Source organism: Paramormyrops kingsleyae, chromosome 3, assembly GCF_048594095.1.
Source record: "Paramormyrops kingsleyae isolate MSU_618 chromosome 3, PKINGS_0.4, whole genome shotgun sequence".
NCBI classification, from domain to species: domain Eukaryota; kingdom Metazoa; phylum Chordata; class Actinopteri; order Osteoglossiformes; family Mormyridae; genus Paramormyrops; species Paramormyrops kingsleyae.
In genome coordinates this window covers 24371427-24399346 of record NC_132799.1, presented here as the reverse complement: position 1 = coordinate 24399346, position 27920 = coordinate 24371427, and the positions used below count along the sequence as shown (strand labels likewise).

General features: G+C 46.7%; 1 protein-coding gene across 2 annotated transcripts in view; it reads right to left on the bottom strand.

Moving 5' to 3' along the window:
- Positions 1 to 67: 67 nt before the first annotated feature.
- LOC111846167 (IQ motif and SEC7 domain-containing protein 3-like) overlaps positions 68 to 27920 on the bottom strand; it is a 60794-nt gene continuing 32941 nt past the window's right edge. Inside the window, exons 4-14 of one of the 2 annotated variants that reach the window (XM_023816111.2) lie at positions 20873 to 21945; positions 18857 to 19018; positions 15580 to 15702; positions 14579 to 14745; positions 11829 to 11968; positions 10020 to 10145; positions 9671 to 9770; positions 8472 to 8633; positions 7484 to 7573; positions 6815 to 6855; positions 68 to 3552 (exon numbers count right to left, since the gene is read on the bottom strand). In XM_023816111.2, coding sequence (XP_023671879.2) covers positions 3088 to 3552; positions 6815 to 6855; positions 7484 to 7573; positions 8472 to 8633; positions 9671 to 9770; positions 10020 to 10145; positions 11829 to 11968; positions 14579 to 14745; positions 15580 to 15702; positions 18857 to 19018; positions 20873 to 21945 — 2649 coding nt within the window. In that variant the 3' untranslated portion in view covers positions 68 to 3087. The remainder of the gene's footprint in view (positions 3553 to 6814; positions 6856 to 7483; positions 7574 to 8471; positions 8634 to 9670; positions 9771 to 10019; positions 10146 to 11828; positions 11969 to 14578; positions 14746 to 15579; positions 15703 to 18856; positions 19019 to 20872; positions 21946 to 27920) is intronic. The other variant, XM_023816112.2, reaches the window with a different exon arrangement.

The window sequence follows — 27920 nt, the reverse complement described above, 5'->3', positions numbered from 1 at the left end:
GGTGAGTGGTATCATTTAGAGGCTTTTATTTTCAACCATGACTCAGCAAAGACTCTGCATTTACATGTTCACTCATGGCAGTCATTTATTTTGCAATCTATTAAATATAAACTATATGAAATACAAAATATAATACAATAGCAAATTTTATTTTCCATAATGCATATTTGATCTTGTCTTTCATATACAGAGGCAAATGTCCTAGTTTTACTGGACTGGTATAAATTAGCAGTTCTCAGTGAGCATGACCACATTTTAAAGTGAAATGCACATATCGAAATGAACAGCAAGTCCTGAAATTGTGTGTATGTACTAGAATGAATGGCACATACTGCAATTATGTACATCCTAAAATGAAGGGCATGTACTGAAATGATGTGCATTCCAGAAATGAAGGGCTTATACTGAAATGAAGGGCAGGTACTGAAATTAATGTGCATGTCCTGAAATGAAGGGCATGTACTGAAATGATGTCCATGTCCAAAAATGGTATTCTATGGATGGGATCCTGTTTGTATGTCACAGAGACCACCCTTGCTTAGCCAAAGATGGTGTGTTTACTTTTGTCCCCCAAAGAACCTCAAAATAACTGCCTGCTTCAAGGTCTGCAGTGGACAAAACGGAGTAGAAGCAGGAAGGACCCCAAGCCCCGTGTTATGGTGGGCCGAGGTGCACTTTCATTTGGGTTCATCTTCTGTACTTACTAAAAATATATATTGTATTCTATTAGTGCTTCTGCTAAGTACAGGTCATTCATCTCCAGGACTTTTCAAGATCATCTAAACATATCTAAAGCCATCTTTGTCTTCTGTTTGGAGACCTTTGCCCTTTGCAATCTGCTCCACAGCATTTTTTAAAACTGGAATTATGCCTTTAGAGAGTCACAATTTGAAGCGTATACCCTGAAAATCCCAGTGAATTCTGCTGTTTGTACTAACTGAAGCTTTTCTAAACTATTACAAAATTAGCTACAGCTGACACACAAATTTTAATGGACATGGAAAAAGAAAATATTGAATGAACGATTGAGTACTGATTTGTATTTGATAATCAGCATGAAACATATTCTCAATTCAATGCTAGTTATTGAATTATGAGTATTGCAGAGTAATAAAAGAGAACAATAGGCAAGTAACGTTTTATTGGTGTCATTCTAGGAAAGTATGATGATAGATATTCTGTAACCAGAATGTTCAAATATCACTGCATCAGATACACAACCAAATGGCTAGTAAAAACTGTGCACCTTGCATCTTCCATAGGATTAACAGATTACCACCTTCTGGCTTAGCAATAGCTAAACTCATGATGAAGAGGGAATGAGGCCCACGACAGAGGCGGTGCTTATAGGGAGTGAGGCCAAGACCATCTGCACATTCACCAGCATATTCTTTCCACTGTTTCTGAAAGACAAGCTTTTTACAAGCAATCCCTGGATTATTGCCCCTGGATTATTGGATTTCAGATAGCTGTTAAATTACAATCCATACTCAGTTAATGGGGAAATGTTTAAAAAAGTATAGCAGACTGAAAAATCTGCTGGAACATCATTTTAATAATTCTGCTTTTAAAATGTATAGTCCTGTATCGCTGTTGGACACTTATTGCAATAAAACATATGTACACTGTCTAAAACAATAACTACTACTCACGTAAGAGCCAGAGCCCAGTGTAATGGATTTGAAGTGATTAAATATTCTTCTTGGACCTGGAGATTTGGCACATATCTTTGTCTACAAAATCCAGCAAAAAAAAAAATAAAAAATAGCTCAAATATATATCTCAAGGTAACCCCAAGACGTGTTCAGACCTGCAGCTGAATAAACGGTGTTTTCATCGCTTTCGGAAGCGTAAACAAAGATGCATCAGCGGTGAAGCAGGTGGACAGGCTGGGAGTGTAATCATGAGCCTGGAAAACAAGGTGCAAAGCGTGGTACACAGCCAGCAAAATGCGCCCAAATGCTGCGCTTAAACACAGGCCATTCAGGTCACATGGCTTGGCGTTTGTCCCGTGCCGCACAAAACGGCCTCAGTCCAACACGAGCTTATGGTTTTTCCAGAAGTATGATACTCCTCTACTTTTATCGGAATTAAAAGATTAGGCATATTCTCTTATTTACTATTTTATGCACTTATAAAATATGGTGGGCAATCTGTTTTCTGTGACGTAGACTAACCAAGCTATCACACTTAGACACAGGAGATATCTTCAGTAAATAGCAGTACATTAGAAACCTCTGCGGAGATACACAGATAATCCCCATTCTGTAAAACTGTGCTGCTACTTGGAAACAAACAAACACAGACAAGTAATTCCTCTGAATCTTTAACTTGCAAATTCTCCATAAGTGTGTGTTTTTTTTGCAATTGGCACACTGAAGTATTTTCCATCATTTCAAAGCTTGTACGTGAACAATTTCAATGTAGACAGACTTCACTCACTTTTAAATGAGAATCTAACATATCATATGATGCTGATGACATGATGTTTACATAATTTTGAGATGCTTCCGGTTGGGCGGTGAGTTCATATCAACGCTTCCAGTTTCCAGAGACTCTTCCAAAGTTTGTGAAATGAGCACAAATCAAAGAGAGCAACTGTTGCTTTTTTTATAAACAGTTCAGTGCTGGTTGGTTCTCGCTCTATAGTGCTTGTAACCATGGCACTAACACAAATGGAGGCCATTGATTTACAGGGTTGTGGATCTGACCTTATTTTGGTGCTTTGCTGAGGTGCTTAGAGGTGTGATGGTACCAAACCATGTGCATTTCCAGCTATTCCCAGAGGAGGAGAATGGAGGGTTTCCAGTTATTCAAGAAACCCTCAGGGCATCTGTCCAAAAAAAAACCAACCCACATTCTCACATCGATCTCTGAAAAAAGTTAACAAAAAATGCCAAATAAGTAATTTAATTTTTTTTGAGCAAACAGGCAAAATAATATAGAATTTTATTAAAACTATTCTTTGTTTTTCAAAACGCATGATTTACAGACACGCGTGATTTCCCGTGCTTTCCCATGTTTCCGACGGCGCCCTCAGTCCACCCTGTGTGTTTACATATTGGCTGTACGTGACACACAGGTTATTCACATGAGGCTACTGTAACCCTCTGAGTATCTCCGCTGGTTCAGCTGGGGCTCGGGGGGGCAGTACTGGTGGGGGTGGTTGTAGGGAGGAGGCGGCGGGGGCAGAGGAGGCTGCGAGGCATTTTTGGAGGGTGTGGTCCTGTTTCCCACCTCTGGTGAGCGTGCTGGCGTGGAGTAAGCGGAGCAGACAAGCAGCGGTGAAGGTGTCCGGCTGAGGAAGGCCTCCGGGTGACCCCGCCCAGCCTGGTCCAGGACGATCACCTTGACGATCTGCTGGCACTGGATGAGCGTCTCCGGGGGCAGGTTGTTGACGGTGGACCTGTGGACCGGGGTCGTTGCCCCTGACTGGAGCTGTGGGCAGCAGAGCTCCCCCTGGTGGTTATGAAGGGCGGCCGGGTAAGATCCACTCTCTGGGCTCCTGGACATATTGAACTGGCACGTTTGAAGCCTGTTGTGAATTGACACCTATTTTAGAAACAGCCAGAGACAGCATTAAATGTTATAAGACCTTCCTCCTCTATGGAAACAGCCCTCTGGTTTAAATGACAGAACCGACATGCAAGTCTGCGGCAGTGGGGATGGGATTCAGACATGAGCAGCGTGTCACAGAAGAAAACACAGGGGAATTGCAGAGATCAGGATGCATGCTGTCGCCACGGGGCCCGTAGCTGGCTCCCTGGATCAGTTCGGCCCCCCCTAGTGGGCGGCTGGGGTGGTGTTCAGCTGGGGTTTCAGAGCCCATTAAATGATCTTGGACTCCGCCTCCACTGACATCAAGCCATATGGACGCAGAGTGGAACACGTTCCCTCTGGGTGCATGTCGGCTGTTCTCAGGCAGACGTCGGAGGCCCTTCATCAGTAAACACTTTTATTAATAAACGCTGGGGGGTTTCTGGCTGCTCCGTTTACAGCCTGCAGGTTATAGGAGAGCAGACAGAGATGCAATATGAAAGGTTTGCCTCTGTTCCCTCTCCCAGACGACTCTGGATCTAGAAGAGAAACGTGCAAGGCTGATAACTAACGCGTATTCGGTGTTCCAGAAGAACGAGCATTCAGCAAAAATATGCAAACGTGGCTTGTTTTGCTTTAAAAGAAAAGCTCGGAAACATAAAACTAAACAGCATGATGTGATACGGAAAGTAAAACGAAGCCTGTAAAAGTGCCAGTGGATTTTAAAAGGAAACATTAGTGATGCGAGGGATAATGTCAGCCGCAGCTGGGCTCACACGCACAGAACAAAGGCCCTCTCTTAATTCTCTCGTCTCCATGCTGCCAGCCACAAACCTCCCACCGTGTTTGGTACGTTCTAATGTAGCCGAGAGCTTGGAGGGATGATCCAAAGGGGTTCGACCTGATCCATTAGGTATGGCTACGGAGGTGGGTCAAGCAGCCACATTACAAACATAAAGCCAGGCTCGTCATAGTGGCAGAACAAGCAAAGACCCACAGCAGCTTGGATTAGTGTGCTTTTTAATCCGTGGTTTAACTTATTTTTCATTGGTTCAGCTGGGTTAAACCCCGTCCACTGTTCTTTAAAGTTATTGACAAACAGGACCGTAAACGCTGCCCACTGTTCTTTAAAGCTATTGACTAACAGGACCGTAAACCCCGCCCACTGTTCTTTAAAGCTATTGACTAACAGGACCGTAAACCCCGCCCACTGTTCTTTAAAGCTATTGACTAAAAGGACAGTAAACCCCGCCCACTGTTCTTTAAAGCTACAGTATTGTCTAAGAGCCCCACTTCTTATAGGTCTAGTTTCCATGCTTTCAGTTTTTGTGAGTGCAGCCGTTTATCTGCTTTTCCCATCCACTAAACTCTAACTAGTTTAGCTTCCCAAATGCACTAGACCTCCCACACAGTCTGCACTGGCAAATTCTGTCTGTCTCAAAGAAAACAGTTACTTTTGGGAAAGTCTAAAACCGAGCCAGTCTGGATCGAATGCAAGTCAAGCAGCAATATATCACTGCAGAAGATTTAAGCAATTTAAAGCAGAGCCACTCCAAAAGAAATAGTGAAAGGAAAGTGTTTTGGGGCGGAGGGTGGTCATTAGCCTGCTCCCAGAAGCCCCCAGCCCACCGCAGTGCAGCCCCTCTGAGACACAGCCTGGATCCTCTAGGCTAACAGACAGCGATGTAATAGTGGACTGGTACCCAGAGACCTACATCATCATCGGTCCTGAGGGTGACAGCGATGATCCATCAGTCACCGAAAATGAAAGCTTTTCTAATTTGGGATGGGTGGGGAGTGCAGCTCACAGGAAATCATCTCTTTGTGTCAGACTCTGAGAAGAAGCTTCCTCACGCAGGAAGGCAGGGCCTTTGGGGAACTGCGCGCTCCTAAAGGGCTTGGACCCTTTTCGAAAGCGGCTAGGATCTCAACTCGGACTGGATACACGACCCAGTGTGCATCTAAGAGAAGCTCTGAGGTCACTAAGCCATCTGTATGAGAAGCTAAGCAGTGCAGCATCTAGGGGCCTTGGCACCTCCATGAGATAACGCTGGGTGCAGCGCCCCCCCACTGGAAGGAGGAATACCCTAGCAGCATGAACACAGCTCATTCAGCATCAGTATTCCATCAGTACTGGGAGGGGAGTAGGTGTGTTTGCGTGTCTCAGTGTGTTTCAATATGCGCCTGAGATCAGAAGGTTGCCAGTTTGAATCCCGTCCATTGCTGCTGGGCCCTTGGGCAAGGCCCTTAACCCCCTGAAAAATGCCCCAGGGGTTCCAGATGAACAGCTGACCCTGTGCTCAGACCCCAAGGCAAACCTGTGTAAGTGTGTCTATGTCTCAGCGGAGAGTAGGACAGCATGTGGAAACCAAAGAATTCCAACGCACGTCTGCAAATGGCAGATAAAAAGAGGGATGTGGAGCGTCTGCTTCCCCAGGACATACAAACACGACTGGTCCACTGCTGTCGCTTCCGGCAGCACTGCGCTAACAGACAGCGAGCTACAGGAGGGCCAGAGAGCAACACCTGCCCGTCAAAACGCCTGGGGCAGCATCAGCCGTTACTGCACCTTAAACGTCACACCACATTTACCACAACGGAGGGAGAGACACGATGAATTAATGTAATTAAAGTACCATCATGCCAGACGGAGCCTGGGAAACTGCGAATTCCAGTGAAAGCATATTACAGTGTGAACATTACGTTCATCTCCCGGTCATATCTGCTTGTTACGTGTATATTACTCTATTTACCAGACAATAATAACCACAGTTATCTGTGAGCAGCTACGTGCAGGGCTCTGTTCAAGGTTGTTTTATCTGCTCAGCCTGGGATCCGACCCGGTCCAATCAGCCTTTTCCATTTCAGAGTTTCTCCCTTAAACTTTCAACTCATAAACTTCTCGCTTTTTTCTTGCTACTTTGCAAATAAAAAAAAGGGATTTCTTTCTACCTCCATGGAGAGCGGCTTCTACCGGACGCTCTTTGGACTGTAGGCGACAGCAGTCGTCTGCATATTTAAGCAGAGACCCACCACGCTGGCAAAAAAAGAACAACATTGCTCAATATTTCATGAAGTGTGCATTCCTCAGAAGAGGGAGGCACTTTTGGAACGACGTGAGACAAACGATGAAGGTGCAGTCGGAAGGACACGCAGCAGAGCAGACACGCAGCAGAGCAGACATGCATGCAGAGGCTGCGCAGAGTCGAATGTCCTCTCCAGCGGGTCTGAGCCCGAAGACTTACCTCTGCGCTTCTGGGCCACAGTTAGGACTCACCTCTGAGCTGCTCCCATTTCTCCCTTCAAGATCCCGCTTGCCTGAAAAAACACGCCGGCAGGAAAGGCCGTGAGCACCAGTGAAGGGTAGGGATGGCTGCGGAGTTCACAAAGCTCACCCAGGGAAATGGAGCAGAGGGTGACCCACAGGGTTAGACCTCACTCCGCACGCAGAAAACTGCTGGTTCAAATTCCGTCCTCAGCAGAACCTCTTGAGCAAGGCCCTTCAACACCCCCCCCCCCCCCAAAAGAAATGCACCAGGGTTGCCTAATAAATGGGCGACCATGTGCTCACACCCCAAGCTTCAAACCTCTATATGTGCGTCCAAAAAAGGAGAACAAGGTAGGATTTATCACAATTAAAACTTGTGCAAATGGCAAATAAAATTTCATTTCAGGAAACATTCCTGTAGGTGGCGCCCTTGTGGATGGGGTGTAGTGACCGTAGTTTGCTGTGGTAGCAACCCTCAGAACCTCTGAATGGGCCAGTGTGCTCATCATCATTTCAGTGTGGGGATGAGTTGCCCTCTTTAAAACACCATGAAAGCCCTATTGCAGACATCAGCTTCATGGAATTACACTTTCCCTGAAAAACACGCATTTCCAAGAAGAAAGCAGAGATTGTTCTTCAGTTTCAGACGGTCGTCTGCTCTGCTACAGGAGGCCGTACCTAGAGGTGAAGCCTGCTGGGCTTGGATCTCCAGCTGTGTTCCATTTTTAGTGGAATGATTCCTGGCTTCATGCTGTCTCTCTGGCTCCCCTGCAGGACACAAAGGGAAGAGCATCACTGATGGTGCAGGTAGGCGGAGGAGGCCTTCAGCAGTGATAAGATCCTGTGAGAAGCTGCCGGTGCTTTGGCCATACAGCCCCTGCCCTGCATCCCGCCATGCTGAGTCAGGTAGAATGATCTTTCACGCACTTCAAAGTGATGGATGAGGCTGAGATTTTCTGTCCAAACAAAAACTCACTGTTATCCCTTTGCTTGGCAAGAAAATCCTTTAATACAGATGCGTTGACAACTGGGAAGAAAGAAAAACTGAAAATAACTGTTTTTCTCCGTTTTTTAGCTTCTCCATATGGTCCGCGGTCCATGGCTTAGCAAACCTGCAAAAGGCTGGCATGAATCTCGCTCTCTCTCCACGAGGAGGATATGCGGACACTGGGGCAGTAGGACAGGACACTAGAGGCTGGGCAGCCCTACAGCTCCTAAGTGCTTCCTGTGTTCCGGATCGCGGGCCACAGTGGACTGGCTAATAATTTCTATGGATTCTGCCAAAAGTGTCACTATGAGCCGCCCCGTGGATGCGTGACCCTGCCCGTGTCCTGCTCCTCTCCTTCAAAGGTTTGGCTTGCAGAAGCTCGGCTCAATCCCTTAGGCGGGATAATGACAAGAGAACAAGCTGGTGCTGACCAGCCCCGTAAGGAACCCCAAAGCAGCGGTAAATAATTACTCCTGAGTTGCTGCTCTTTCACGCCCTGACATGGGCTGTTCAGACTGACCGACGCACTGGATGGTGACAGCAGCTTCTCACACAGCGTAACTCGATAATTGGTGTTTACGGCTTGTGTTTATTTCTTTGCCAATATGTTTCTTGACTGGATATCACAACTGAGACGAGGTGCGAACCCGGCAGCCCAGCCGCACCACTCACACTCACACTCAGTCTGGATCTGCTCCATCTCATGCACCTCTGCGATGGACTCCTTCAGGTCCTCCACGAACTTCTGCAGCTCCTCCGCACTCTGCCCACAGAAGTTGAGCACCTGCTTCTTCTCTGACCCGTGGCAAGGAGACACGATAGTGATGCCATGGAGGTGGTCTGCAAGAGAGGCAGCGGGAGAGTGAGGGAGAAGGTCCAGAAGGGCCTCCAAGGTCTGCTCAAGGAAACGGAAGCTCACAAGATCAAGTAGAAACGCTAAATGGAAAAGCGAAACTGCTCTCTGCCTTTCTCCCTTACGTCTGAGGGACGTGATACGCGGTATGTTAAGAATAAGCACTATTTCTGCTGGACGGCCACACTGGAAGTTACAGATGTGGGTGTCTGTAAGACTGTGTGTTTAAATGGGAGCAGACTGGCACAGGAGACGCACAATTATGGAAGCAGCCCAGAATTTCAATGAAAAGTTCAGATAAAAATGGATCTATCTCTCCAAATCAATGTTCAAACACAGGAGAATATTTGTACAAAACACAGCATATGCTAAATACTTGACTAAACCCTAGAAATTCCATCAAATATATTATACAATAATTATGATAAATAATACATGTTACCATCATTATTATGTTCATGAGTGTGCCAGTCTGAAAAAAATGGGATTTTAACAACCTATACAGAAAACATATTTTGTATACAACAATTCTGGAACATTATGTTACATCATATTACAGGATAATAAGGACATAATTTTAAAATGTCATGCATAGCAGCCGATTCTGTCCTCCTTCTGAGATCCTTCACAGGAGGAACTTGTTTATTGAAAGATAGTAGGAACATGCAGGGTTTGCTGTCAGGCAGGAGGAACATGCAGGTTTTATTGTCAGGCAGGAGGAACATGCAAGGCTTGCTGTCAGAGAGGAGGAACATGCAGGGTTCGCTGTTAGGCAGGAGGAACATGCAGGGTTTGCTGTCAGGAAGGAGGAACATGCAGGGTTTGCTGTCAGGAAGGAGGAACATGCAGGGTTTGCTGTCAGGAAGGAGGAACATGCAAGGCTTGCTGTCAGACAGAAGGAACATTCAGGGTTTGCTGTCAGACAGGAGGAACATGCAATGTTTGCTGTCAGACAGGAGGAACATGCAAGGTGTACAGTTTCTGATCTACATCATCATCAGAGACACGTGCAGTTCTGACTTACACTCATTCTCAAACAGGTGGTACTGCATCCCCAAGAGGCCCAGGGCCCTACAAAAAGTGTAGGTGGCAGAGCTCCGCTTCTTTGGACTGAGCTTCAGGATCTGAGCAGAGGGAGCGATAACACGCAAAGGGTAAGCAAAAGCTTTGTGTACACAGAAGGCTGTGGGGCACAGTCTGAGTGAGTCATGTAACTGTGACTGCACAAGATCTCTCATGGGCCTGCTTGTGTGAACGCGATACTGCGAGATACAGCAGTAAAATCAAAAGGGACACCTTCAGATCCAAAAGCTCCAAAACAGGAAAACAATTATCAGCAGCTGTGCCATGGAAATCAGAGTGGGAAGCTGTACCACAATGAGGTCATTGAAGAGGAAAACCTCCCTCTGGTGAGCAGCTTGTTTCTGCGCCTTGTTGATGTCCGTCACCTCGAAAAGCCGACTGCAGCACACCAGCCTCCGATGAGGCACTGACAGCACCTTGGACAGCAGAGACAGTAGAGATAGAGTCCTTCAACCAGACCACAGCAGAAATGAACCACTTTGGTTTCCTCTGTGAGTGCTTCACCCACACCACTTCCCTCTGAGTCTCGATTACATCTGAAACCAATAAACTGATCTTCTGTGAGCAGCACAGAGTTTTCAGTGGTTAAAATGAACTTATTGGCAGCACAGGGCAACTCCGTGACATTAACAAACAATTTCTCATCCATCTCTGCTCTCCGTCCAGCAGATTAGGGGGGAAGTCGTTGAGTTGCTGACCTGTGTCATTCAAACCAACTTCATAAAGTTCATAAATATTCTCAGAGATTCAGATTCCACCATTTACAAGACAGCAAAGGTCAGCAGCCACATCATAACCATCAGACATTGGAGTCTGCTTGACTCAGAATCTGATACTGAAACAGTGTTTCAAACAGTCCTGTTGAGAGTCTGCATAAACATTTATTGTGCACATCAAAGGATTGCAGCCATAAGCCATAATAAAAAGTGATCTAAAATCGCATTTGTTTATTGCGGCCTTCAGTGCCCGAGTGCGACAATAGGATCAATGCAACACAGGACCTCTTACTGGGAAAGACATGAGCTCTGTTGCTCAACTGCGCAGGAAGGATCATAGAGCAGCTGCAGTCAGACCAGCATGTGGGTGGGAGGCCAGCCAACCAGGTTGCTGGGAACGATCAACACTGATTGGATAAACGGCTTCGTCACCTGACTTTGCCCTGCTGCAGGAGTCCCTGCCCCTGGCATTGAAACACAGTTTTTTTGGATTTAATTTTGGATTCCAGAAAATGAACTAGGCACTGAACTAGGGCACAACTCAAAAACAGAACAAATGCAGGCAGCTGCGAGTGGCCTGATCATGAGGAGCTTCCTGCCGTCACTGACGAGCGTCTCCGACACAAGGCCCTCCCGCATTTATTCACCAGCCTGCTTTGTTTCCCTGTCACCGCGTGACTTTCAAATTAGCCACAAAGTGTGATGTCACTGCAGTCTGAGATAAAAGACACTGCTTTGTTGATGATTTCCATAATCATGTAGCAAGTGCCTGACAATAGACAATGTTTTTCACAGCTGAGTAAGAACCCTAACACAACTGGAGTACGAGACATAGACAAGAAAACATGGGCATCATTCTGCCCTGCAGCCGGGCTCCGTTCCGCCCCCCAGAGACTGAGCCTGTTATTACAGCAAATGCACATCAGAAACGCCTCAGACACAGAGCTCTTCTGTCCTCGCCCTGGCAGCTGACACGTACATGTTATTTATTGCCTTTTAGGATTCACTAACACTACTAACAGCTCAGCCCTTTCACCCGGACATGTCAGGCAATGCTGCGTAAAATGACTGAGTCAGCTATCAGCCTCAGAACGCTAAGGTAATGTTCCTGCCACCACAGAGATCGAGAAATGGTGACGGCTCTCCATTTGCCAGAGAGACGGAGTCTGCGAAAAGCCCTGAGTGAGCACACAGCTTACGGGTTTGATGGGAAAATCAGCAACAAATGTAGCACTTAAACTACATTTCCATAGTGCCCATTGAGTACTGTATTTATTTATATCCTCTTTTACAGGAGTTAAATCACATGTTGGACTAGGTATATAAATGTCTGCGATATAAATATCACCGTCAATCACGAGCAAGCAGGAAAGGCACACTCACCGTCTTCATGCCCAGGATGGACTGCTCCACCTTGGTGACGTAGGTCACATGGTCCTCGTTGGAGCGCAGCTCTCTCTGCTGAATGCGCTCGTAGATGCCGGCCACCATGTCACGGGGGATGTCCACGCCGTCATCCACACCTGCCGGGCCAAACACACCAACCCGCGTTTGAGGAACCACTCAGGAGCAAGGGGACTCCGCTGAGCCGCTACGGGAGCAGAGCTCTGCTACAGCTCAGGTGCTCAGTGAAGTCCGGCTCTGACAGCTGCAGGAATAACCTACCAGTACAAAGCACTCGCAGAGGCATGGTTTTATTGGTGTGTGCCGGTTCAAAGAACCCATCCACCGTCCCTTTTATGTTCTAAGGGGAATTTGAATAACAGCCCCATCAGCATGATGCTGCGGAACGTTGCTTAAAGGTCACATAACCTGTCTAATAGTGATTAATCACAGGCAAGTGGGATAGAGTAGTTTAATGAGTATGAGAGAGGATTATATTTTTCCAAATTTCACATAAAATCCATTTCAAAGTATTTTATTTTAGTTCTTCTTTTCGCACTTTTATTTTAAAGTATTCAGACCCATTTGGATCCATCCATCCATCCATCCATCTATCCATCGATTATCTGCCGCTTATCTGGAGTCGGGTCACGGGAAGCGGTCAGAGCAGGAATGCCCAGACCTCCCTCTCACCAGCCACTTCCTCCAGCTCCTACTGGAGGATTCCAAGGTGTTCCCAGGCCAGCCCAGACATATAATCTCCCCAGTCTATCCTGGGTCTGCCCCGGGGCCTCCTCCCAGTTGGACCTGCCCGAAACTTCTCCCTAGGGAGCCGTCCAGGGGGCGTCCTAGATAGATGCCCGACCACCTCAACTGGCTCCTTTTGATGCAGAGCAGCGGCTCTACTTTGAGCCCCTCCTGAATGTCTGAGCTCCTCCCCCCGTCTCTAAGGCTGAGCACAGACGCCCTGCGGAGGAAGCTCATTTTTCTCGCCTGTATCCCCAGTCTCATTCTTTCAGTCACTACCCAAATCTCATAACCATAGTTGAAGGCAGAGACGTAGATCAAACAGCAAATCGATGCCTTTCCCTTCCGGCTCACCTCCCTCTTCACCATGACAGAACGGAACACCGTCCACATTACTGCCAGTACTGCACTGATCCTCCAGTCGATCTCCCGCTCCCTTCTTCCCTCACTCGTGAACGAGACCCCGAGATACTTAAACTGCTCTGCATGACACAGCAACTCATCCCCCCAGGAGAGGGTGATCCACTCTTTTCCGGTCGAGAGCCATGACCTCAGACGTGGAGGTGCTGAACCTCATCCTGCCCACAAACCGCCGCAGGGCATGCTGCAGGTCACAGCCCGACGATGCCAACAGGACCACATCATCTGCAAAAAGTGCCTATAAATTCTGTCTATAAAAGCTGTGAACAGAATAGGTAACAAAGGGAAGAACTATCAAAGTCCAACACACACCAGGGACGAGTCTGACTTACTGCTGACAATGGGAACCAAACTCTCACTCGGGACATACAGGGACCTCACAGCCTGTAAGAGCACACCTCAAACCCCATACTCCCGAAGCACCCCCACAGGACCCCAGAGGGACACAGTCGTACTCCTTTTCCAAGTTCAGCACAGTGAGGAACAGCTGAGGAGCAGGATTATGGGTAATGGGCACTGGCCAGTGCCCCCTCCTCCCTGAACGGGAAGCACGCTGACCACAGGTGGGTGCCCCCCCGGCGCTTGGACTTCACATTACCTGCTGTCAGCATTTTGCCTGAATTGAATCACTTTGTTAAGGCGAAGAACAATTTTAAAGGGGGGGGGGGGGGTTCTGAATTTGTGCTCCGCAAACTGGAGTATTTCTCCATGAGCCATGATGTATTTGAATTGATTCATACATATGTGGATAGGAGAGGCCCAATCAGACTGCTGGTAGCCAAATCTTCAGAAACTCAGCATTATTGGTCTATTTGAAACCCCATTTTATATTGCTTTGGTCTTTTCTGTTCAAAGCTCAGAGGTAGACACATAACCCCTGATAACTGTCGGCACTTGCTTCCCTTAATTGAATTTCGCCTATTTAATTAAGAGAGTAGGTGCTGCTCTTGCAGACACTGATGTGGGAGGTCGTGGGAGGCAAAGCAGGAAGAGGGAGGCAGAGGAAGCGTTAGAGATAGAAATCAAAGCAGGAGCGAGGTCCACGCAAGCAAATTCAGGAGGTGTAACCTACAGTCTGGCGGCACTTCTGATAAATATGTACAAACTTATCGGAAAATGCTAGAAAATCCACAACACAATGGAAAAATCCACTGTGACAGAAACACATACAGATATCGAAAATGCATCAATACACGATAATATTGCAAGTGTGAAAACGCAGCCATTCTGAAAGCTGAGAGTTTCAGCGACAATCGCTGTTTGTTATAGAACTTGTGAGATGACCAAAACGAAACTGTAAGCCTGTGAGCCTTTGTGGTCTCTGTGTGAGAGATACACACGTCCTGCTAGGCGTTCACTTCTAATACAGCCTTGCTATTATTGCCAGGTCACTGGATGAGGCTGTCAGATTCATACACACAGGAAAAGAAATATATTCCGATTTGTCTCATTTTAAGATACACATTTATCTTTAGGATGTTTGCCAGTTTATTGCAGTGAATTTCGCAGCATCTGTTGGAAAGGTCATCTGTCTCTGCTCTCTGGCGCATTCCCCCATAGCCCGCCCCCCCCCTCCCACCTACCTCGGAGGTTGCGTATGAAGTCCTCCAGCAGCATCTTGCGGTCGGCTTTGACGCTGGGGCTGTACATGTCAGTGTTGAGGAGGATGATGGCAAAGGCCAGGATGAAGATGGTGTCCGGATTGTGGAATTTCTGCACCACATCTGAGTTGCACATGCAGTAGCGCTGGCTGTGAATGGGAGAGGTGGATTCACATTTTCATCACTATTATAGCTAATTAACCTCCATTCACTCCATTGTGTTTGTGTCCGTGTTGCTGCTCCAGTGTCAGCTCTCCCCAGCCAACCGGAGCCCCGCACTGCTGCATACAGATGGAAACCCAGGCCTGGTGCCATGCTCAGAAGTGAGGTCCCTCATGGGACGTGAACCTGAAGCCTTCTGGGTCCCACACCCAGATCTTTAATCTATTAACTTCATGCTTGGCACTGGACCGCAAACAATTCTGGTGTGTTCGTACATACTGGCAATAAAGTGAGTTCTGGTTCTGACTATGCTACAGCTTCTCTGTGTGTTACATTAAAGTGCAGTGCACTCTCTGACCCATGGGTCTCTTAACTGCATTACTTTGGGGAGGTAATTGAACTCTCCCTGCCTCTTAAAGCTGTAGAAGAAAAAGGAATCACAGTCCATCAGCTCTGCCGAAGACTGGCATTTAGCTAACTGATAATTAGATAAGTAGGACTCATTGGAAAGACCTGCCAACCAGCTGTGGGGGGAGCTGCAACATATGGTACTGATGCTGGTTTCTGATTGGATACTGCATCTAGCTCTCTCTAATTTGTGCTCTTCTACAGAGTTATACCTAACATGCTCCTATGCAATGCTTTTGGGAGTTTTACTTAGACAAAAATGTTCTGAGGGCAGAAGGAAAAATTACTGGTTCAGAGAGATAACCAATTAGATTGTAGAGGAGGTGGGTCCAAGCAACTAGAGGAAGAGGAACCAAGACATCTGGTTTATTATTCTCTTCCTGGACCCCCACTGTGTTTGCAAAGTGTCCCACCTGAAGGCCTCGACGAGCCGCTCCACCTTCTGGGCCTCGCCCTGCACCCGGATGTGTGCCTGGAACTTCCTCAAGGCCTCGTCCAGCTCCATCCCCGAGAAATCCATCTCATCCACCACGCAGCTGAAAGAGCCACGCAGAGGGTGGGGACGAAGGACATGTCAGGTGGGGGTTGCATTTAAAGTGCATAACATCCCTATGTGTCCCCAGATCAGCTTGGGCTTTACTGCACGTCGGCTCATTTGAATGATTTACAGGAACAACCTGGATTAAGTACCTGGGCTGGGTTGAGAACCAGCAACCTTCAGGTTAAAGGTATATTCGCATTAGGCTGTTTTTGCTTAGTCCATCTGCCTGCAATTTAAGGCATCATCTGTGGCTTTTAGATGTAATTAAGTGCATCTTATGATCCTGCGTTCCAGTTAAGTCTTTTAAAAACCCAAATGGCATCCAAATGCCCAGAACTTTAAACTCCATTAGCAGTGCTCCAGACTCCCAGAGCGGATCTGAACACCAGCCTGCGTTCTCAGGTTTTACAAGCCATGCACACATTTTCCGATTTCAGGATCGGTTTGGAACAGTTCCTGTAAGCTGGAGTCCAGAACGTGAATCTGCAGACAGCACCCACACATTCCAGTGAATCCATCTGCGTAATAATAGTGTGAATGCATGGTGGTCGGGGCAGTGATTATACCCTGAATACTCTACAAGCCCCACGGGAGCAGTGCAGTGCATCAGCCACACTTTCTAATATAAACTAGATATCGTCCAAACGAGACAGCAGACAGTTGCTGAACCCTAATCCTCACGGAAAATGTGAGGGGGGGAGTGGCAAATATAGGCCACTCCCCCCCATCATAGGCATTCCGAACAGGATGCTAACACTCGTCCTGAGTGCAAAGAAGCAGACCCCAAGTGTCATGAGGCTGATATGCTGCAGTATGCAGTGTGCAGTGGCCTTTTACAGATTTCCTTATTAGCTACTGTCACTGAACCAGCTGCATGTCACAGATCAGCAAGCTTTTTATGGCTCATCGATCTGTATGGTGCCAGAGCCAGGCATAGCAGCCAGCACTGTCCCTGCTGGCACACGGAGGACTGAGCTGTGATTAAGGGAAGAGGGCAGGCCTCACCCGCAGGCCTGACAGGTCAGGGGAGCAGTCAGCCGTTCCCTGAAAGACTGCAATCAATGGGGTCTAGTTGAAGATCAGGCGTCACACAGTCAGACGAACAGGAGCAGGACCCACAGGCAGTGAGTGGACACCTCAGTCAGATGAACAGGAGATGGAGCAGGACCCGCAGGCAGTGAGTGGACACCTCAGTCAGACGAACAGGAGACGGAGCAGGACCCGCAGGAAGTGAGTGGACACCTCAGTCAGACGAACAGGAGACGGAGCAGGACCCGCAGGCAGTGAGTAAACACCACAGTCAGACGAACAGGAGATGGAGCAGGACCCGCAGGCAGTGAGTAGACACCTCAGTCAGACGAACAGGAGACGGAGCAGGACCCGCAGGCAGTGAGTGGACACCTCAGTCAGACGAACAGGAGACAGAGCAGGACCCGCAGGCAGTGAGTAAACACCACAGTCAGACGAACAGGAGATGGAGCAGGACCCGCAGGCAGTGAGTAGACACCTCAGTCAGACGAACAGGAGACGGAGCAGGACCCGCAGGCAGTGAGTGGATACCTCAGTCAGACGAACAGGAGATGAAGCAGATTGCTGAATGTACAGCAGGACTGGCAGATTCTGAATGATTTCAAAGTCATTTCTGCGGAGACACTACCCCCCGTGAACTCAGGGGACCCGCCAATCAGCAGTGGGGTTTAGGGGTCAGGAGAGGGGGTGGGGGCAGGTGACAGCAGCCTGTCGGTGCTAATGAAATACATGAGTGATAATTCACTGTGCTGGTAGGAGGGCCAGAGGCCTCAGACGGCGCTTCACAGGTGCAGCCAGCCTGCCTGTCCAGCTTCTCTGCTACCTGGAGATTAAATCTGACCTGCTAAATCGAATCGCTGCTCCTCTTCTACCTAACCCGCTGTGTTTCAGATTTCTGGTCACAAGGTTTTCTCCTTCATCTTTTTCAACAAACTTTAGCACAGTCCGTGATTGTCTTTGTCTTCATCGTCATCATCGTCGTCGTCATCATTTTCATGTCGTCAGCTTTCTGTCTTTGTAGGGAATACGGCGCGTATGTATAAATATTTCCAGGGTTAGGAGCGAGCTTGCCTGTTGCCATGCCAACGATTCTACTGCACCGAGCCAGCAGACGCCTCAGGTAACGACACCCAGCTGACACTGTCTGGGCTAATTACTCTGTCAGGGTGAATGGGGCTCGGCTAGCCGGCGGTACGTTGGGTCATGCTGGGGCCTTCAGCTGGTCTCTGTCTGGTTAGTACGTTGGGTTATGCTGGGTCCTTCAGCTGGTCTCTGTCTGGTTAGTACGTTGGGTCATGCTGTGTCCTTCAGCTGGTCTCTATCTGGTTAGTACGTTGGGTTATGCTGGGTCCTTCAGCTGGTCTCTGTCTGGTTAGTACGTTGGGTCATGCTGGGTCCTTCAGCTGGTCTCTGTCTGGTTAGTACGTTGGGTCATGCTGTGTCCTTCAGCTGGTCTCTATCTGGTTAGTACGTTGGGTTATGCTGGGTCCTTCAGCTGGTCTCTGTCTGGTTAGTACGTTGGGTCATGCTGTGTCCTTCAGCTGGTCTCTATCTGGTTAGTACGTTGGGTTATGCTGGGTCCTTCAGCTGGTCTCTGTCTGGTTAGTACGTTGGTTTATGCTGGGTCCTTCAGCTGGTCTCTATCTGGTTAGTACGTTGGGTTATGCTGGGTCCTTCAGCTGGTCTCTGTCTGGTTAGTACGTTGGGTTATGCTGTGTCCTTCAGCTGGTCTCTATCTGGTTAGTACGTTGGGTTATGCTGTGTCCTTCAGCTGGTCTCTATCTGGTTAGTACGTTGGGTTATGCTGGGTCCTTCAGCTGGTCTCTATCTGGTTAGTTGTGCCATTTTGTATTAGCCGCTTGAAGTGTTTATTTTATTTCTTAGTTTATTGAAGCAAGCAGGGTTCGGTTTAAGCTGTTACATACACTTAAATATAATTTATATAATGACTATAATGTGCTGTTTTAGACAGCTCTGTAAGGTGGGTCAAAGTGTAACCACTTACAATGTTTTTAATGCTTCGAACATTAAGTTAAGGGCTGACTGCGATCCCCTGTGTGGCACCAGGGCACTGATCTGAGATCTGTCAGGAGGCGAGCAAGATGCCTGCCAGGACTCACTCCAGAATATCCTTGTTGAACTGCTTCTTGCTGTTGCCCAGGAACTCGCCGATCATCTGGCGGCTCAGCCCCTTCCGCTGCAGCAGGAAATGAGCCACACCGATGGGGGTGTCTGGGATGAAGCCCCGAGCGATGAGAAACTGGATGCCTCGGTCGGGATTCCTGCAGGGAAAGTGACCACCGATGAACCCATCCCACACACACACACCCAGATGCCTGACTTGGTCTCAAAAGTCTGTAATAGCATGAATCATCTCTGGCAGTCAAACGCAAATTCGGGGTTTGTTTTGGCAGTAAAACAGTTGTTCGAAAACCATTGTGTTGATCAAACGGTGTAATCTGAGCAGCACAGTCCTAAGTGCATCAAACAAAAGGTGTCATCTCATTACAGAATGGCACTTATTTACTTATCGGAGCATTAGATGCACACTTGCTGTGCCGAGCCTGAAAGCTGGACGTTGGTCCTCGACTGGCCGGATTTCACAGACCAAGCGATGCGATGGCGTGTAAGGACAGTCACCCAGAGTAACCAGAGTCACAGAAAGGATCGGAGGAGGAGCCAGTGATCTCAGTTTACTGGGAACCTGTAAGGGGAACTTGCCTACTCTCCCTGAACTTCCTTGCAAAAGCCCATTTTTTTGGGGTGAAGGGGGGGATCCAGCTCTTGATTACTCATCAAAGAGTAAAGAAATCATACTTACCAGTTTCCTTGATATTTACAACAGAAATCAAACCAATGGTTTAATGTGATTGAATCAGTGTCTCCCTTTTGTCATGGTGTCATTAAAGAGGTTCACGTACGTCACAGGTAACTGGGCTGCGCTGGGACCATGCCGATTTCGTCAGACACAAAGCAGCCACTGATAAGGCAGCTTCCCCTCCACTGAGTGCCTGTGTTTACGGCTGCCTCATGCTGTAGGGACACCAGGGTCCTGGAGGAAGCTGTCCACCCTGACCTGGCCACCTGGGTCATGCAGAAATCCTCCCCCGGCTGTCTCAGAAGTGCCTAAGGGTGGCGTGACCCCCAGCAGATGATCTGATCTTGTTTTGGAACACATTCCTCTCTAAAGCCTGGACGTGACTCTCTGTATGCAACTCAATGAGTCAAAGCGCGCATTTCACCCGAGTTCTGGACAGATACCAAGTGGGAGTCACTCTACCTTGTACAATTACGCTCCTGATGATACAGACCTGACTAATGATCTAAAACAGCTGGTGTTACAAGAGCAAACAAGCCGAATGCCTTCATGCAAAATGCATGTGGCAAATCCAGTTTGAATAAATCTAGTTTGAATGAAATCTCCTTCAGCCTGGCGGACAAAACACAGAGGAGCCAATTTCTTTATTTCTGTACTTGACATTTAAAAAAATACCACAGAATTTTAAACAACTGATTGGCTTCTATAACACACTGTAAATACTTATAATGCAGAACAAAGCATCCTTAATTCTTATATCAACCATTATAATGCATTATAAAGGTATCTATCGTGCATTATAGATGACAGCTTCATAAAGCATTCATAATGTATAATACACATGGCTATAATGTATTATGCCATTCAGTAAACATTTATAGGCATGTTTATAATGCTTTATGAATTGTAGGGCTCTCTGGGTGCTGTTTCTGTGACCGGAAGGTTGTCAGTGCAAACCTCAGTGTCAGCAGAGTGATGTCACCACTGGGCCACTGAGCAGGGCCCTTAACCCAATTTCTCCAGGGACTGTCTGACGCTGCTTTCCTCAATTGTATGTCACTTTGGATAAATGTAATGAATGAAAAACTCTCTTAGACTAAGTTAAAACAAGCACTGGATCATAGATGTGGTTTTCTAAACCACAATCTCCTGATGCAGTGTTATTGTCTCTGACAGTCCATCTTAAAGCCAGTCCATGATACACCTCCAGGGATGAGAGCAGCTTTCCCTTTAACCTTTTAACCTAAATGTTTCTCTGAAGCTCCCTTTCTGAGTGGAAAGGACCCAGGGACACGGAGCAGGGTCTCCCAGCACTTACAGGTTGAAGAGGTTGAGGCCGATCCTGTAGAGTCGCTTGCGCATGACGTCGGTGGAGAGAGTGGGGGACTTGCAGACGGCAGGGTTCTCGCAGTGGAGGCGGGGCAGGCTGAGGATCATGGCCTGCAGGGCCTCCTTGGAGGAGACATCAGAGGTGGACCTGGCGGAGGTGGAGGTGCTGCTGCTGCTCATCTGCTCGGAGCTGTTGTCCGCCACGTCCGACTCGCTCCGCTTGACCTCCAGTGGTTCCGGACCAGCTTCAGTAGCCATGTCCACTTCTGTTCCCTCCTTCTCCCCCAGCTTCAGATCCTCAAGCTTCTCCAGAGCCAGTGATTCTTCTTCACAGGGAGGGGGGGTAGGGAATTCATTGTGTGACAGTAGGTCTAGGACCTCGCCATCTTTATGGACCTGGTCTCCCTCAGGAGACATTTTGGTTTTCTCAGCCCCTTGCTGTTGGACACAGTTAGCCAGGGAGACGGAGGTGGACTCCATCACAGAAGATGACACATGGAAGTTCTGGTTGTCAATCTGCACTGTTACATCACGGAAAGCCATCATCAGCTTGCTGGTACTACGAGGCACACTCCCCACACTGTCCTCCTGGGTTCCCTCCTGAGGGGAAGCAGAATCCCTTTCTGGATCTCCTCCCCCGACCCCTGATGAACTCTGGCTGAAGGTCTCAGTAAACTGGTACCTCCCTCCATCCTGCATGGAGCACACGGTCTTCTGGCTCCAGTTGCTGAGGGCATCATCGATGGACTTGGCCAGCGACTGCACCTGCTCTGTGAAGGAGTCCTCCAGGTCGGTCAGGGTGCCGCTGACGGTGGTGGGCACCAAGGGCATGCCCACCAAATTGTATCCCTCCACCATGGCCTTCTCGGCCGAGAAGCCCTCGGCGTTCTGCACGCGAACCTTGCGCATGGAGATGCGCCGTGGAAGGCGGCTCTCCAACAAGGAGTTGCGTATCTTCTCGAAGTTCTTGCTCAGCTGGTACTGGCGGAAGGCAGTCTGGATTTTGCAGGCGGCCCGGCGCGAGATGAGATGTCCGCCATATTTCTGCTCTAGCATTTCAATCTGTGGAGAAGGAGAAGAAGAATAATAATAATAAGAAGAAGAAGAATAAGTATAACTAACCTCATGTGAAGAACAGTGGCGGCAGAGGGATTCTATAGTCTGCAATCTATGACTGTTAATCATAAACTGAACCAAAAAAAAAACTTTATAGAGAGGTTACTGTGGGTAAAAAGATGCTGAGGGTCCAGCATGTCACGCGGTAGGACTCCAAGCACACACTGCCCATAAAGCTGAGCTAAGCGCTTAAGACCTCAATAAACCTTCGGCCAACTGCAAGGCACAGAAAAAAAACCAAGAGAAGCTCAACCAGCTGATTTATTTTGGCCGCTTCAGGGTGTCAGTCTCTGCCTCCCCCAGCTTATTGGAGCACGCAAGATAAATAGCAGGAGCCGTGAGAAAGCCTTGCGACTGGGGACCACAGAGCCCATTGAAAGAAAAACGAGTCTGACAAGCACATATTTACAGATAACGGGTGTCTGGGCCTGGTTCAGTGAATGCAGCGGCCTTAGTGGAGGAGTCTCCTGCATGCACGCTAACCGGGTTTAGCTCTGCCTGAAATCTGAATTGCCAGCTTAGCGCCTTGCTTGCTCTGATCTGACGTGTGAGCCGACAGCTCTTTCAATCAGATAATAAGGCAACTGTTAGATACACCAAATTGCCTCTCTGACTGTAAATATACATGCATCAATTATCCAGAAGAAGGCTGTAGTGGCTAAACTGAACAGGCCCTCTGTTGCAAGGCTGCATGCGTGTGTTTGTCAAATGATGTGGACAGCATGAGATCGAGGCCCGCAGAACTGCCTGTTTAAACTTTTCACTGGTGGCTTGTCAGTCCAGCGACTCACAACAATCAGTGGAACTCAGAAGCTGTAGAGGATAGTCATGGACTCTTAATAACGTAAAATTATGGTAATAATTAAAATTATTAAATTATACCGGCTGACCATTAATTTCACACAAAAGAAGGTTTTGCAATAGTTTTGGCAGAATATAGGAAGTTAAAATGAAGGACCCACCGCCTACAAATGCCTGTCCTCTGACCTCCATTAGCATCAAAGTGACAGCTGCACCATGTGCTCAAATGTTAAAAATTAACACTTTATTTTTTTAAGTGATAGCAGAACAAAAAATCCCTGTCGATGCACCGAGACCCCAGACACAGAGGATAAGGTGTAGGTGCTAAATGAATCCATCTAGGAGAGCAGCTTACTACAGCCACAAATTCGCCGTCCAACCCCTGGCAATATATCCTAACAGAGAAACGTTTAGCAGAGTGCTTGGTCGATGCATGTCGATGGTTATGTTTATGTGCTTTAATAACAGCCAGTGGATCGCCAGTCACCAGTGGAACTGAATTGGAGAGGGAGTTCAACATGAACAAAGAGCGTACCACTGCGTGACTGAGTTAGTACCGTCTGCAAATCCGTTGCAACCCCTGAATGCAGCAAACCGGTGACTCACAGCTGCAAATGTTACCCTTGTCGGTGGAGAATAGAATCAGCAAGCTGTACAGTACAGTACTGGCTTATCACAGATTACTCAGTGACCTGTGTCATCTGCTGGAAGAGGAATGGCACATCTAAAGGAGGAAGAGATGCAACAAAGTGCAGCTTCCATCGCATTCTTTTCTCAGAGCCACGCGAACGATATTCGATTAACTCTGCAGCACTGCCGCAATGAGTCTGAATTACGTTACCACGGTGAATCTGGGGGAGGCTGTTTGCGATCTGTAATTTGGAGAAGTGTATATTTTACAGTTTCTGCTTCTTTCTAGAAGAACAGCTTCAAAGCTATGATGGTCGGGTGGAATCTGAATCTACAACATGTGGACAGAATGGAGGGGATCAGGCCAAACAGAGTGACGTCCATGTCTAGCTACTCTTCAACTAGGGCACGCATCAATGTGCCGAGAGTCCCCAGTGGCCCAGTCCGGCTCACAAAAACACAGTTATTTTTGGAGTTTCATGAAATATATATTCGTTGAAGACATGTTGATGTAATAGAACAGAAGACTGAAAAATCTTTTCTTCCCATTTTAAGAAGGAGCAATGAAAAATTTATAGGTCATCTTCACACAGTGATGGGATGTCACGTGACATTGCGTGTTGTTAGACCAGGCATGAGTCATGCTTGGGGCATGCTTTGAGCACTTTTTTGAACAGAGAGCACCATCTAGTGGGGTAAGAAAATACAGCAAATGGTTCATGTAGTTTCATTTGGTGCATTACTAGTTATTCCCATTTAAATGCCGGATGCAGCTCAGTCATGTCTCTTAAAACGAGCTCCTGAAACACTTTTATAATTGCTGGTCCTCTACATTCAAAAACCCGAGACAGGTGGGTGAGGACTGACAGGCGGTGCTGCACATCTACTCATCTGATCCGTAGCGTCTTTAACATAATCACTGTCATTACTGGAGACATTCCATCCTGAAGATAAAGGCCTTTTAGATACATTTTGCTCACTATAACACTAAAATAGCTTATTGCCTTGATCATTTCACTTCAGTGCCTGTTGCAAAGGGATTAGCAGTGAATATTCCAGCTGTGTAATGAGTTGTGCTAAGACGCATCAAACATCCTCTTTCCAAAACATCAAACTGAATATTGCAAATGCTTGTAGCGAGACCAGCTCAGCTTTTAAACCTGACCATTATAATTCCTATGGCTGTCATAAAGGCAGACTTAGGCCAAATCCCATTCTATTCTCAATTCTCTGCTGTGGGCATCTAAATATAGACACTAAGATGGACCTCTTGTTCCCAAAATGACATGTGAGGATTGTTCCTAAGATGGATTCATTCTTATTGAAATTAAATCTGAGGATTGTTACTAAAATAGATTCATTCTTATTATAATGACATCTGAGGACTGTTACTAAAATGGACTCATTGTTACTGAAATGATATTTGAGGACTGTTGCTGAAATTATTTCATTGATGCTGAAATTTGTACAGTTTCTTCTACTACAGGGAGCATGGCAAGTTTGACATTTATGAAAGGGACCCTAGAGCTTCAAGAAATAGCAGAATGTTTTCTCCATATGGTTGTATTGATCTGACACAGCCTTCTCTGGGGTCAAATCCGAGTTCGGCACCGTATCTGTATGTAGCTGGTGTTCAGCACAAACCTCAAATCAGCATTTTATGCAATATACCAAGAATTATATGTTTAAGAGTTATTTTATACAGTTAATTTATTGAGGCATGATTTGGTTGCCTTTGTTTATTTACAGCACTGAGTCAAAATGTCAGTCAGCATCTCATCCAAACAAGAGCTAGCGGAGCTGAAGGGGCATGTGTTGGGATCAGGCCCATCAGACACTGTCATTAACCAGCTCTCTTAAGCTGATTCATAGGCGATAACCTTGCGGGAAACACAACTCCACTCCATGCTGACTGGAAATGTACACCACAGGGTGCGATCTCAAAACTGCCTTTCTCTCTGAGCAGAGGGACCAGCCACCGGTTGGGTGTTAAGCCTCTGCTGTGTGTACAGAACGTAAATGGTACAACAGTGAGTGAGAGAACGTGGAGGAGCACCATGTAAACCAAGCGAGAAGTGGGAGAGCCCTGTGTGGAGGATGAGTGTAAACAGGAGCCCAGGCTTCGCGCTGTTTGAGATCTGACATGCATATTTATAAACATGAGCGTGAGACACGATAATCAAAGCTGATTTAATGAGGCAAAAACAGGCAGCATATATACACACACACATGTATATATATATATGTGTGTGTGTGTATGTATGTGTGTATATATATATATATATATATGTGTGTGTGTGTATATGTATGTGTATATATATATATGTGTGTGTGTGTGTACTGTATATGTATGTGTATATATATATATGTGTGTGTGTGTATATGTATGTGTGTATATATATGTGTGTGTGTGTATGTGTGTATATGTATATGTATATATATGTGTGTGTGTGTATGTGTGTATATGTATATGTATGTGTATATATTTATATAGCTGTGCGTGTGTATAATAATAAACAGGTGTGTAGCGCAAAGAGACGAGATCATTGTGAGTGGGATGAATCAGCTGCTCCCAGCTCGTCCCCCTCAGCATACACAGCCCCTCCATGTCTGATGGTTTATAATTTAACAAGGCAAAGGCTGCCTGTCATTCAGTGTGCTGTGGTCCATCACACCCTGCTACAACATCAGAAAGTGGTGTGGGGTCATCAGAAAGTGGTGTGGGGTCACAAGTCCCAAAGACCTTTCTGTGGAGCAGTCAGTGAAATGTTATGAGAATTACAGTCAGGCCTCAAAATGGTGCATGTTGGATGCAAACAGTAGCATTATCTCAAGATCTGGTCCTAAAAACGGGCAGCTTTAAGGCTCCCATGCTGAACAGCACAGTAACAGATTTCTGGAAATTGCCAAACACATGACATAGGATGTAGAACAATGCAGGATCCAAGATGGTGAGGCACGGACGCAGCGGGCCAGAGCTCCCCATGTACTGACTGACTGACTGTCTGTCTGTCTATCTATCTATCTATCTATCTAATCTATCTATAGAACTGCACACATTTACCACAAAGTCAGTGAAGGCTTTTACCACATTTCACCATTTATAGGTACTGACAATATGCTGATGTACCCGCGACTTATTCTTTCTAGAATGATTTCTCATATTTTTTTCTCAAACTCTTCTCTGTGTCAGACATAGATGTAAATAATTTCTCCTGCATGTACATGATAATGCTGTGATAAATATCTTGCTTAATAGTTGTAATTAGACAAGGATGCAGTCTAGCGGTTTGAGAATGATTCATGGGAAGATTTCAAAGAGAAGATGTGTTTGATCAGTAAGCTCTCTGCTGCCTTTTGAAGGGTCTGAAGTCCTCAAAAAAATCAATTAAAGTGAAGATGGAAATAAATTCTGCAGTAATGAATGGATCCCAGGCAGGAGAGCCATGTCAGCAGCCCGGAAACATTCAGCACAGAGCTGTAGGCTACGCTGAGTTATCCGTTATTCTTCCTATTATCTAACTAATCAAATGTACAACATGCACCAGCTTATGGCAGAGTAAGAGAAGAAAGTCCAGATACCTCTGCTATGTTAATTACTGTACTTACTCAATGACAGCCATGTACAGAATGCACTACAAGGACCGGATTTTATCATGTACATCGCTGGCCTGGCCAATAAATGCACCGACCATTGGCCATCATGACGGACATCCACCATCTTGGTGTTCAGCGTATGTGGAATCAGGTAACAGGGAACTGAAACGCAGTTCTCCATGGCAGCCATGATATGCAAATGTGACAAGTTAAAAAAGTAATATTGCAGCACCAGCAAGACGGCTCTGAGTAGTGGGAGCCTATTAGCATTTCCCAGCATGCTTTTTGTGATCATTTTGTGAATATTTTATTTGTAAATTATGTATGCATTTGATAAAACATTTGAGTAAATGCTGAGGAAACATCGCTCTCTTTGTGATTATTTCTCCCCATTTTCAGGGGCGTAACACAAAGACATGACCTGCCAAATGGCCTTCTGCGGCATCATATTCATCAGATTCCCTGTGATGTAATAAGACAACTACAAAGCAGAGTGTGATGTAATGAGATAACTACAAAGCAGAGTGTGATGTAATGAGATAACTACAAAGCAGAGTGTGATGTAATGAGATAACTACAAAGCCGGATATGATATAATAAGATAACTACAAAGCAGAGTACTTAAACACACACTCACCACCTGCTGAAGATGCACAGTAGGGGTGGAGCCGAACCCGAATACGGTAAAGAAGAAAAACTTTATATTAAAAAGCTGCGTTTCCTCTTGAGACCGCAGTGCATGCCCGGATGAGTGAGTGAGTGAGTTCAGGAGTCGGGGGGGGGAATAAAAGAGGTGACTGACACAGGCTGCTCCACACAGCAACAGAGAAGACTCGGCTGAGCGAAAAAAAGACTTAACTGTATCACTATTTTTGTTGAATAGATTTTTGTAC